The sequence below is a fragment of the Nuphar pumila genome, chromosome 10, assembly GCF_984573655.1.
Source record: "Nuphar pumila chromosome 10, dmNupPumi1.hap1.1, whole genome shotgun sequence".
Lineage (NCBI taxonomy): Eukaryota > Viridiplantae > Streptophyta > Magnoliopsida > Nymphaeales > Nymphaeaceae > Nuphar > Nuphar pumila.
In genome coordinates this window covers 99,810,275-99,823,912 of record NC_143258.1, presented here as the reverse complement: position 1 = coordinate 99,823,912, position 13,638 = coordinate 99,810,275, and the positions used below count along the sequence as shown (strand labels likewise).

Genomic DNA, 13,638 nt, shown 5'->3' with positions numbered 1-13,638 from the left:
AAGCATTGCGTCAATACCAAGTGTGAATTCATATTCACATATTTTTGTGGTTTTCTTATTCAGGACTCATTCCTTTCTGAAAATCAAAAATCTGACAGATATTCAGTTTCTGTTCTAAATCACCCATTGATCTGAATTAGTTTCTGCAAAAAAAAATTACAGAAACTGTAGACAGATTGTGTTGGACACACTCTTAATACTGTGAAACATGGATTCACTTCCTACTCAGTCGGTCCTTTCTTCAAGTTTCCTCAGTCAACTCGTGTCTGAAAAGTTAAACAATGGCAACTTCTTGACTTGGAAGAGGCAAATCATACCTTTCATTAGGAGTCAGGATCTTTCTAGACATCTGGATGGATCTATTCCAGTTCCTCCCGAGTTCATATCACGAGAAGATAGGGACAGCAAAGGGGAATCTACTACGGTATATGTTAGAAATCCAGAATTTGTAGCTTGGATGAAAAGAGACCAAGCGCTAGTTACTTATATTACATCTACACTGTCACAAGAGGTACTTGTAGCAATTCCAGATGACTGCACTGCCATGCAACTTTGGAACAGACTTGTTCAGACATACTCACAGGTTTCTCAGGCCAGAATTATGTTTCTTAAAAGAGAATTTCAAATGTTAAGAAAGGATTTCATGACCATCATGGAATACTTAAACAAAATGAAGGTTATCACAGATCAACTAGCAGTTGTTGGAAGTGCAGTAACTGATAAAGATTTGGTACAGGAAACTCTCAGTGGATTGGGACACGACTATCATATGATTGTTACTTCCTTGTTGTATTTACCTGAGCTGCCCAACTTTGAAGATCTGCGTGCAAAATTGTTACAATATGAGATGAACCTAAAGGGATTTTCTGAAGAATCATCTATGCATACTGGGGCACAAGAAGTTCTTGCTACAGGGATTACTTATGCATGAGGATGAGGAAGCTATGATATCAAGGGAGAAGTGGTCAAGGAGGTCGTGGACTATTACCTATACCCAACACATATTCCAATCCACAAAGACAGAGGCCAATTCCTACTTGATTTCTATGTAATAAAAAGGGGCATATCAAAGCTAACTGCTGGTTCAATCCCCTAAATAAAGGAAAATCAACACAAACTGAAGCAAAAAGAGGCACAGACAGTACAAGGACCAACAGAGAAGTAAAGGAGTTATTGTTGTCAACCTTAGCAGAATTGAATCTAAAACAGAATGAGCAAGGTACCTGGTACGTGGACTCTGGCACAGCAACTCACGTTATTGGTGATGTCGGTAAGCTCCTAAAACTTGTTCCTTACATTGGTAGAAGTAGTATAGTTACTGGAGATGGATCACACCACTCTATCTCTCATATTGGAAACTCTATTATACCCTTGTCTGAATCTTCTATCAACCTTTCAAAAGTTCTTTATGCTCCTAATATCAAGAAAAACATTGTTTCAGTCTCTAAAGTTGTTGATGATACCAAAGCCTCAGTTGAATTTACTCCCTCTTTTGTTCTTATCAAGGATCTTTGCACGAAGGAGACATTCGTTAGAGGAAAACGACAAGGCAATATGTATGTCTTTCAAGAAGATCCTTCAGCACATATTCGCTCTGCAGAACCAAACTTGAAGCTCCACTCATCGTTGCCTTCTAAAAATTTTATTTGTGTCTTCAGTGTCTCTGAAATCAATAAGCCAAATCTTTGGCATAGTCGTCTAGGTCATCGCAGTAGTAGTTTCATTGAAAAGCTTGTTTCAAATAACCTCATTCCCAAGTCAAGTTTAGGAATAAATGTCAATGACAACAAATGTTCTAGTTGTCTCTTATGTAAGAGTCATGTCTTACCATTTCATTCTATCAATAAAAGAGCTTCAAGACCTTTTGAGACTATCTGTTCTGATGTTTGGGGCCCTGCCCCAGTTGCTTCCATATCTAGAACTAGATATTATCTTTTATTTGTTGACAGTTATTCTCGTTATTCTTGGATATTTTTCATGAAACACAAATCTGAGACTTTCAAGTTGTTCCGGAACTTCCATTCCTTTGTCAAAAATCAATTTTTTGAAAACATCCTTAGTTTCCAATGTGACGGAGGAGGTGAATTTTCTACCATTGACTTTACTAACTTTCTTCAAAGTAACGAGATAAGAAAAAATGTGTCTTGCCCACACACACCTCAGCATAATGGGATTGCTGAAAGGAAGCATCGTCATATTGTTGAGAGTGTGATGAGCATGATGCATGATAGTAGTCTTTCTATTACTTTATGGATAGAAGCCTTTCATTCTGCAATTCATGTGATAAATCGATTGCCCAAGACTATTTTGGAAAACAAGTCTCCTTGTCTCTTTTTGGAGTACATCCCAACTACCATGATTTGCATGTGTTTGGCTGTTTATGTTATGTTCATGTTGATAGTTCAATGAGACATAAGTTTCAGGACAAGGCCCTGAAGTGCAGGTTTGCGGGTTATGCTGATGACTATAAATGGTACAGGTGCTATGATCCGGTGAGCAAGCGCATCAAAATATCAAGAAATGTCATCTTCGATGAATTGAATTTTGATTGTCGATGTACTAGTTCTTCAGAATCAAAATCTAAAATCGAGGCTTATTATCCTTGGTTGAATTATGAACTTGTCTCCGGAGCTAGTGATGTTTGCTCAAATTGTACTCGAAAGGATAAGGAATCTGTGTCTAATGATGAAATGATTGCCCATGAAAATACAAACCCAATTTTGAATCCAGAAAGGTATAAAGGCTTTGTCTACACTCGACGAGAAAGAGAGTTGCCCACCATAGTTAATTCAGACATGGACACATCCTCTACATCCAGCATCGTTGATACCAGAAGATCCACCCGTTCTCGCCATCCAATTGAAAGATGGGTCAGTTCTGAAAATTTGTCATTAGATTTTTAACTCTTTCTAACAGCCTTGAATAAAGAAGATGAACCCACAACATTCTCCCAAGCATCAAATTCCAAAAGATAGATTGAAGCAATGAATGAGGAGATGGAAGCTCTACATGAATGTGGTACGTGGTATGTCATATCAAGACCACCTGACAGAAATGTTGTTGGTTCGAAATGGGTGTACAAAATAAAGTATAAACCAGATGGGACTATAGAGCGATACAAGGCGAGACTTGTAGCCAAAGGTTTTACACAAGAGCAAGGACAGGACTATGACGAAACCTTTAGTCCAGTGGTGAAGATGGGGACAATCAGAGTCATACTTTCTTTAGCTATTGAACATCAATGGACTATTAGCCAACTTGATGTGAAGAATGCTTTTCTTCATGGAAATTTGAGAGAAGTATACATGGAACAACCCACTGGTTACACAGAAGGCAATCCTACAAAATATGTATGCAGACTAAAAAGGGCGATATATGGATTGAAGCAGGCATCTCGATCTTGGTTCGATAGTTTTTCTCTTGAAATACAAAAATATGGTTTTATGAAATCTCTTTTTGACCACTCCTTATTTATATTTAAGAACCAAAACACGGTTACTCTATTGTTGATATATGTAGATGATATCATCATCACTGGTAATTCCAATGAGCACATTGAAGAAGTCAAACATCTCTTGAATCAGAGGTTCAAAATGAAGGACCTTGACAAACTACGATACTTTCTTGGAGTTGAAGTCGACAGTACCTCTGAAGAGATGACTCTCACTCAACATAAGTATATCATTGATGTCCTCAATAAAGCGGGTATAAAATACTGCAAGCCCTTGGGAACTCCTAGTGTTCTTCATCAAAAGCTTAGCTCTCAAGACAGGCATCCATTTGATAATCTCACGCAGTACCGTAGCATAGTGGGTATGTTACAATACCTCACTTTTACTTGTCCTGATATAGTATACTTCGTGAATCAAGTATCTCAGTTTATGCATGCACCATGTGAAGGGCATACGAAAGCAGTTAAACGGATACTTCGATACCTGAAGGGAACGGTTGGGGATGGCCTCTTATATAAGAGAAAGACCAATGGGCAAAATGCACATGAGATCACTATTTATTCTGATGCAAACTGGGCAAGAGACCCAGATGAACGCAGATCAGTATCTGGCTATTGTGTGTTTGTTGGGATAAATTTGGTTTCTTGGAGTAGTAAGAAACAAAAGGTTGTTGCCAGATCCAGTACAGAGGCTGAATACAGGTCAATGGCAGCCGCCACTGCTGAAGCTACTTGGATTAGACACTTACTGACATAAATAGGAGAATCGATCTCTCGATCACTTCTTTTGTGTGACAACCAGAGTGCCATTAGTATGTCTTTTAATCCAATCCATCACAGTCGTGCCAAACATATTGAAATAAATCAGCATTTTGTGAGACAAAAGGTAGAAGAGAAAGAGATTGAGTCTGAATTTGTACGAACTACAGATCAAGTGGCGAATATATTTACAAAAGGATTGACAAAAGACAGATTTTGGATGTTAAAAGGCAAGTTGTTCATGGTTCAAGATCATGCACAACTTGAGGGAGGGTGAAAAGAAGTGTATTCCCCTTGTTACGGGTCACGGATCTGGAGATCCAGACCCGTGATCATTACCTTCTCATTAATGGTACGATGTAATTTATTCTTTTGTAATAAGGGTACTTTTGTACCCTAATCACTGTAATAGTATGTTATTATAAAGAGGTTAATACAGCAGCCGACCCTAAGAAATATAGTGGGTATCGGTTTTCTCTGCTGTTTCTCTCTCCCTCTCTATCTCTCTCTTGTTTCTCAGCTTTCACGCAGGGAAGGACGAGAACATTGGAAATCTTTCAAATACTGTGTATGATGTCAGGAAGAGAAATTTAGAAGAAATAAATAAATAAAATGAAAGAAGAATGGAAGAAAAGAAAGGAAGGTCAGAAGAAAGAAAAGAAGGAAAGAGAGGAGGAGATGAGGAAGAAAAAGTGTTAGCAATAATATTGTGTATGTATTTGCATGCACATGAGTGCTCGTGTCATTAGAACCATACTATCTAATACACCACTAATTTTTCATGTCTTTTTTTACTGCTTTGTGGATATGCACAACACCATAAATACTTACGCTATGTCGCCTGCTGTTGAAGGAGACCCGTACTCATCAAATAATCGCATAAGGTCCCCAAACTGACCATGCAGATCACCAAAAATCTTTAAAGGAGCTTTAATTTGCAGAACACTTGGTTCAGAAGCGAAAATTCTCTCAGCACTTTCACAAAGATCAGCAATCTCATTGCAATCTAAGAAGAATTGCCTGCGAACAGGAGGTTTCCAACCACGGGGCTTCAAAAGATGTGCTATAACCTGCAACTCAGAAATGGAAGTAACTAAAATTAACAAACTATAAAATGCAACAGAGGAAAGGTGCAGTCAACTCACAGAACTTAAAATAAACAATAGGCAGAAAAAGTTCCCATCATACTATGTCTGCATGAATGAACCAAAAGATAACACTTTATGCATCCATGCTACATTTAGCTTATAAAAAGAATAAACTTGTATTGTATTTCTTATGAACAACCTTACAAGCTATTGATACTTTTGTAACAGCTTCTGTAGTCTGTATTCTTTCTTAAATGGATGCTTCATTATTACTCCTGTTGTATCCTCTTATATACTACTACTAGTGAAAACTCCACAATTATGGCTGCACCCCATATGGGTAGATTATGCATTAGGGGCCAACTAAGAATCAGTCATCAAGTGAAGATATTCAGAATATTTGACTAGAAAGACACAAGCACGTCTAAAATCCAACCATTGGTCATCTTCTTTCAACATTGAAGCAAAGGATAGATAAGTCTCTCATATATTGTGATAATCAAAGTGCAGTGGTGGTTGTGTATAATCATGTTCAACATGGCAAGATGAAGCACGTTGAGTTGGATCAACACTTTGTTTATTTATCACTGGAGAATTTCAAGTTGCTGACCTTTTCACCAAACCATTACCCTTATTTCACAATTGGATGCTTAAAAACAAATTGTACATGGCATTAACCTATGCACAATTTGAGGGGGAGTGCTAAGGGTAGAGGTGTTGACGACCAGCTAGCGACAATCTGGTCATTTGCCTTGTAATCAATCTTATTGTAATTATGTTATGTTATAAGGGTTTTTTTGTCATGAAGATGTTATATATATAATGACACATATAGGGCCTCCTCTAAGATTCATTGAGGAACAACCCATTGACTCTCATCTTCTCTCTCTTTTCTTTCTTGCTTCACAAGATACCTTATGGACACGTTTCCCAAGGACTGCAACTCCACAAAATCTGACAATTTTAACTAGTAGAAAGGTCTCTCTAATTGAGAAAAGAGGAGTCCATCCTAAGGTTGTCTGTATCAAAAATAACATCTTTGGAGGTTAATGAAAGTAGTTGATGCAATGTTGGATTTTCAATTGTTTCTAATATTCTTGAGTTATTTTTCTTGATTATTCTCTAGTTATTGTGGGAATCCAATTACGGCTAATTAGAGGAATAGGTTGAATCATCCCATTAAACAATTAACCAGGCAGACTCATGATCCCTAGCGTACAAATGTTACTCCATAGAGATTTAATAGGAAAGGCTTCATCAGATATAGTAGCAGCTATTAAGCACATGTGAATAAAAACTGATTTTCTGGACATATACATCCAGCATTATTGTGAAGATGCATGTATTGTGTCCATTCCCTAAACTCCACAATGAAAAGACCTCTCTTGGAGAGTACTGCAGCCACCAACCTGACTGATCCAGGCAGCCACCACAAGCAAACTGCTACTGCATAGTTAAGAAAACACCCACAAAGCATCTTTGTTAAATCACATACTTTCTCAAGTAAAAACTGTGGTAGAATGGTGGGTTCAAAATATTGGTCCATCATCTTCATAAGCCTAAACTGTAGACTCAACTATTTTTATCCGATAAGGTGAAAGCAGGATGTAGTTCATTCTCATCAGTTGTGGCCACTAATGGCTATCAAGCAGAACATCCAGCACTTTCTAGCAAGCAGTGCCAGAGTGAGATTTCAAACAATAACTGCCAATACTTACATAGTCCACCAGGAATAATATCCATTCAGAAAGAAATAGCGCATTGTCCCAATCAATCATTTTCTATAGTGAAAACCTCAGATTTTCTCAATATGAGAAATGCCAAATACGGATATCTAGTGGATAAGAAAGCTAGCAAATTTCTAATCATAAAGGAGAGGTAATGGCCATGTTTTGATTCTTTTATAAATAATATTCTCAACCCATGACAGGTGGTGCCTCACACAAGAGCAGCTTTCTAAAAAGTAGGCTGTCTAGGAGCAGCAAAATATGCTTTATAATACTAACTTGTTGATACCAAACTATAAGCATGCAGATTAATGGCAAGACGTAAAAATGGCTAAAAACTTCTTAGCACGATCCAATTCTGTAGATCTTCATGAGGTGACCCATGCCAAACTACCAGTTCTCTAAGGAGTCATCCTCTAGGAGATTTCACCACAATGCTGGGTCACCATTCTAAAAGAAATATTCTGGCCTAATTTCAAGATAAAAGAAGGGCCATGTTGGCAATAAAATCATCCTAATCCAAGATGATGCTGATACTTGGGATGCCTCTCCACTAGATGAAAATGATTAAATTACATTTGCTTGATATGACCCTAATTCTCTTCAAGTATATTGAACAACATAAATCCGCCCACCAGATAGCAAACAGAAAAATGGGCTTCTTCTTCCTCAAAGAATAATCTTGCATGTACTTGATCATTTATATCTGTACAGCTTAAAATTCATCAGATATTTCAACTAAATCAAACTACAATATGAATCCAACATATCACAGGAAAGTTCTTTAATTTACAGAAACATGGCGATACTAATTCTTTGATTGAGACATCATACCACGAGAGAATGCAGTTGGACGTATTGAGATAATGGAAGGTGGAAATTATCCAAGACAATGATGACAGAGGAATATCTTTTAGATTCTATGTTAAGGTAATTTGAATTTCACCAAAAAGCTAAATAGAAATGAGATGTTGGTTTAAGATTAAGGTTTCAAAACAGAAACTCAAAGCAAATACTTGAATAAAAATTTCAATGCTATATAGTGAGTTATTCCACTCTGGGGGGGGAAAGGGGGGAGCAACACCTTTTCCTTTCTTCTATTTTATAAAATTCAAAACATGCAACACAAAAGGAAAAGAATTTTGATTTAGCAACAGGAAAATTTTGAAAACCAGCAATATTAAACAAAATATATAACAGATGTATCATCTGTGAAAACATGAACAAAAGGAATTGAAAATGGAGAACTCCGGAAAGGAAAACATAGGATTACAGAGACATGTATATTTCAAAGATATTGAAAAGACAGCATGCATAAATGAACCAAATGCAAAAATAGGAAGATAACAAAGAAAAGAACATGTAAGATAGATTTAGCAATCACAATACCTCTGGATCATAACCACTTTTAAGAAAACTACACACGATAACTCTAATACCATCTTGCTCTGATTTTTTTTTAAATCCATTCTTCATGGTTTTAAAGCAGCATGAACCATCTCAAATTCAAGATATTTTTTAGAACATGCCATACACTTCAATAGCATGCATTTTATGCATAAAATGATGATTATGGAAGTTTCTTGGTAACCTTTTTTGGCACACTGCTAATAGACATTTGCCGATCTAAAAGCTTTCTTGCAGCATTTGCACTTTCTGGAGTGCCATAGCTTACGCGCCTGCCTTCATTTTCAAATTGATCAATAGAAAGCTGCCTGACCATGCCACCCAATGCTCCCCCAGTTTCCGCAGCGACAACTACCTGAATTTAAGGAAAAAACAAACACACAACAGCAAAGTGCACAAATACATAACCAAGTAATACATAATCAGCATCAGAGCATTTTTACTTAAAATGAATGTCAGAGATTGATAACTTGGTAGAGTTACTGACAGCTCTATGGTGAAGCCGAACTGTCGTAGGTGTGACATTATTTGGAACTGCAGATTCTGACACCTTTGTGGGTGTAGGCAACGGTTTCCCACTTGGTGTATCCTCTGCTCCATGATCCCCATCTGGAAGTTGCTCCATCTCACCATTACTTTGGCGTGCCTTGGCAGCAGCTAATGCTGCGCTTATGGCCTCGGCTTCTGCTGCGGAAGCTTCAACTAAGTATTCTACGCCTTTACTCAATCTCCTGCACAGCTTAGTTGTTAAGTATCAATACTGCTAATTAATGTTAATGAGAGAGAGAGGACATGTGGTGAACCTCTTCTCCAGCAGTAGCAAGAACAAATAAACACAATAATAGCTTATGTATGTTCAATCAATACTTTTCAAATGCACAAGGGCATCACCTTTGACCTTGCAGCATGGCATTTTCGGTGCTTATATCAGTATACATATCACCATTTACAGGTGGTGCAACAGGACTCCCAAACACAACAGCACCATCAGGAGCCAACTCCGGAGCTGCTTGCCTGCTTCTATCATCATTGAATACATATCTTCCTGGAAATTTCCCTACTTGAACATTTGCAGATGCTGCTGCTGCATGTGACGCAGCACTTGTTGTCTCAGCTGCAGCTAGATCTTCAGCAACAAGTAGGTCATCTAGCAATACTCCTATTAAATAACAACCAGCATCTAAGTCAGAGGAGACAAATTCAGTGCCTCTTTTAATAAAGAAGATGCTTCATCAAGCCTATATTGTTTCCTTGCAATACAAAACTTCAAGAAAACGAATGGAACAGATTTTATATATATGCTCATGAATCAAGCTATATTCAATTGGGTAAACAACTTATAAAAACAAGTGGAAGTGCCCGCCACTCGTACCCGGGCAACTTAAGTCAACAGGCACTTCCGGGCATGTCTTGTGTCCATTTTTTGTTATTACTTAACATATATTTTTTAAACCATTATATCTGAAAATAAATAGAAATAATATAAATGGAAACAAGCAAAACAACCAAAGAGGGAGGGAGGGAAGGGGTTTGCCACTTTGCCTATCAATAATTTCAATTAAAAGCTATCTAAGAAAAATAAAATGTGTTTGCATTCGCTTTCAATGGCATTTGAAAAGTTGTGCAGGATACATGTTCGTTCCTAAAAGCTATGTAGCCAAAAGCCCCGACTAGGCACCGACTAGTCTGCCTAGTCAGTCTAGGCGTAAGTAAAACACTTAGGCTTTGCAATTCCTAGGTGGGTACCTTAAAAGGTACCAATTTTGCCGACTAGGCACTGAGTCAGTGACTAAGCTGCCTCCGCCAAGGCACAAGGGGAGTTTAGTCATTTATTATTCATATATATTTTGTTATTTTTTGTATATATAATCATATATATGTGTGCGTGTTTGTGTGATTTATTCTGTGTAATCATGAAAACATGCTTAGTTATTATATTTATATGTGTGTGTGTGTGTGCTACTTTGCTTTTGGGATTTTTTCTGTGAAACATTGAAAGCATGCACCATTAATTTTAATGGGTTATGTTTTTTATATATGTGTTACTTTGTTTCTGACGATTTTTTCTATAAAAGCCTGAAATCATGTTTAGTATTATGAATTATGTAATATGTTATTTATATATGTATGTCCTATTGTGCTTCTATGAAAGGTTGAAAGCATATTTTGTTGATTATACTGAATATGTTATGAATAATTGAATACACACACACACACACACACACACACACACACACACACACACACACACACACACACATATATATATATATATATATATATATATATATATATATATATATATATATATATATATATATATGTGCGTGTGTGTGTGTACAATTATATATATGTATATTCTGGTTGTGTATATTAATATATTTTGTGAAAGCGTGTGTAATTTTGTACTTGGTGTAGTGAAAATATCTTATTAGTGAAAGAATTAAGCATATTTTTATGTATATTTTGTGTACTTTTTTAGATTATAATTGAGGTACCAACTAGTCCCGCCTAGTTCTCGACTAGTCTTTTTAGAGGTCTACCGACTACGCACCGCCTAGCGCTTTTGACTACATAGCCTAAAAGAGATAAAAGAATGTGTCTTTTGATGGAGAGAGAGAGAGAGATGGCTTTGGCCTTTGGAAAGGGGATGCATATGCACTGGTTCAGGGTGTGAACAACATTTCATACAACAGCAAGAGCAAAACAAATTTTAAACTCTGACTTTGAAAAGCAATGTTATCTTTAAAAATAATCATAAAAGGAAAAAACTTTTTATCGTGACTACCCCTCCTTATTGAGTGAGATATCCTACATTTTAGAAATGCTACAAGATACAATTACCGTGAGAAGGTGATAGAAGGAAAGAAAGTTTGTTTAGATAAGAAACCAACAGTGAATGTGACAAATAAAAAAAGACATAGGATCATAATGCAACCTAACACTGTGATTCAATACATGTAAAATAACATGTCTACGTACATGGAGTAGCCTTCAAAGTTCAATTAACATGCTTCTCTGAAGCTCCTCCAGTAACATTTCTCAGCATTTTCATTGTACCCAGACAAGCACAAGTTTTCCATCCACAAACCACAAGTGCAACTTCTAGATCATCCTAATACTCAAACTCAGGAGCTACATCTGATTAATTAAGATATTGAACACAAAACTAGAACTTTTTAACAATAGCAAAGCACTGGTCTGAGCTTTCAAGCAAGAGTATAGCAGTATGCAAATAAACCAATTTCACCTAGCTATTTTTTTCTCAAAATGGGATAGATGTAGCAACAATCATCAAGGCAATCCAAAGCAAGCTGGTCACAAACTCAGGTAGTTTGATGTGAGAAAGAGAAGCACAAAATTAGTAGCTTCAGAAGTAAACATTAATTAGGGAATCAAATTCATAAAAGCATCAAGAAGAGTAAACAGGCCCAGACATATCCCACAACTGAAACCCGTGCAATGCTAAAGATTATAACAGCAAAAAAGCTTCACCTTTTGTTTTGCTCAAAAATTAAAAAAAATAAAATTGACTAATCATTAGAAGAAACATATTTACACATGTTTGTAACAGAAGCACCAGGTCTTACCGCCACGTAATCCACCATATTTGAAGATCAGATCACCGATTGCAGCAGCAGCATGCCTGCAACGTCTTGTTAGCTCAACTGAAGCATCCCCACCAGCAGCATCAGCACTATATCTGCCAGGTCTGGGGCTTGTGACAACAGACTTTGTGTCACACCAAACCCCCGCTGCAGTGTCCAAAACTGTACAAATAGAAGCAGTCAATAAAAATAGATATGGAAGACAAATAAACATATTCATTTCATGGGAAGTATGCTCCTTTGACTTCAAACTACAGCTTCACAAGAGCCAAGGAGATCAACTAGAGAAAGTCATCTAATCAAGGTTTGTTTTTTATGAAGCTTTCACACATAAATTCCAAGTTTATTTGCATCAAATTAATAAAGTGAGGGAACCAATTTCCTATCATCAAGTTGTTAGAGACCAAAAGTACATAAATACAATGAGCAAAGAAACAGAAGCCATGCATCTTAATTACGTATAGACTCCATATCGCAAGATCACAAACATAGTTGAAAGCAAATGAGTCTACAGAATAAAGCATAAATAAAATGGGACAGTAGAAAGATATAGAGAAAGGCTTGTAGCCAAGGCCTTCAATCAGCACACCATATGGACTATGAAAAAGATTTAACCTCGTCATTAAAATAGTTACTGTGCATGTTTTATCACAGGCATTATCTCTTGACTAGCATCTATATCAGCTTGATGCGGAAAATGGATTCTTACATGGGGAACTGAAGGAGGAAGTGCTCATAAAACAACCTATGGAATTCCACCAAACTATCCAAGAAAGTTCGTGAGCAAAGTTAAAAGATCCATTTATAGGCTAAATCAAGTTGCACGCACTTGATTTCCAAGCTTCCATAATGCCATACAAGACAAGGGCTTCATAAGGTCAGTTTAGATAATTCATTATTTAAGTAAAACTGTAAAGAATTCAAGATGAAGGATTTAGGCATCTAGAAATATTTCCTAGTATAGAGATCGATCGAGATGAGAGAAGTATGAGACTGATAAAACAAAGTATGTGTTGAACACGCTACAATATTTTAACTTCAACAGCTAGAAAACCTGTAGACACTCCAGTTTCCCTTAGCATAAAAGTGTCAAGAGTCAAGATATAATGAGAAAAAGATGCCAAATGCAGAAATGTACATAATCATGGTTTGGGCATTACAATATCTTACCATTACCCAACCTGTAACATTGCCTATGCAGTCAATTAGACAGGCCAATTCATGCATTGCCCAACTAATATTCACATAAGAAAAGCAAGCCATATTTTGAAATTTACAAATCTAATCATTTTAATTGTGATGGGCAATACAAACCATTCTTCTTGCTTGATTTGAGGAATGCTTCAATTCACTAAAAATGAAAAGATGGAAACCACATGGTTAAACAGTGATGCACTTTCTGACGCGCAACTTGTCCGTTTGCAAGCAGAAGTCTGTTTATTCTCTTACTCTCTTACTCTTCTGCTGCATCATCATATTCTGATAAGCTTTTGTGCTTGGATTACGATTGACAACTTTAATTTTCCTTTCATCACTAATTTTTTCAGATAATGATCTTTCAAATCAACACCAAAGGGGTAGTGTTTCAACAATGATAA

The 13,638-nt window shown here is 36.7% G+C and overlaps 1 protein-coding gene across 1 annotated transcript in view; it reads right to left on the bottom strand.

The window, feature by feature from the left end:
- LOC149827558 (serine/threonine-protein phosphatase BSL3-like) overlaps positions 1-13,638 on the bottom strand; it is a 41,722-nt gene that overhangs the window by 6,698 nt on the left and 21,386 nt on the right. Inside the window, exons 11-15 of the mRNA XM_090019486.1 lie at positions 12,023-12,202; positions 9,324-9,591; positions 8,920-9,163; positions 8,617-8,787; positions 5,042-5,280 (exon numbers count right to left, since the gene is read on the bottom strand). Of these exons, the coding sequence (XP_089875612.1) occupies positions 5,042-5,280; positions 8,617-8,787; positions 8,920-9,163; positions 9,324-9,591; positions 12,023-12,202 (1,102 nt within the window). The remainder of the gene's footprint in view (positions 1-5,041; positions 5,281-8,616; positions 8,788-8,919; positions 9,164-9,323; positions 9,592-12,022; positions 12,203-13,638) is intronic.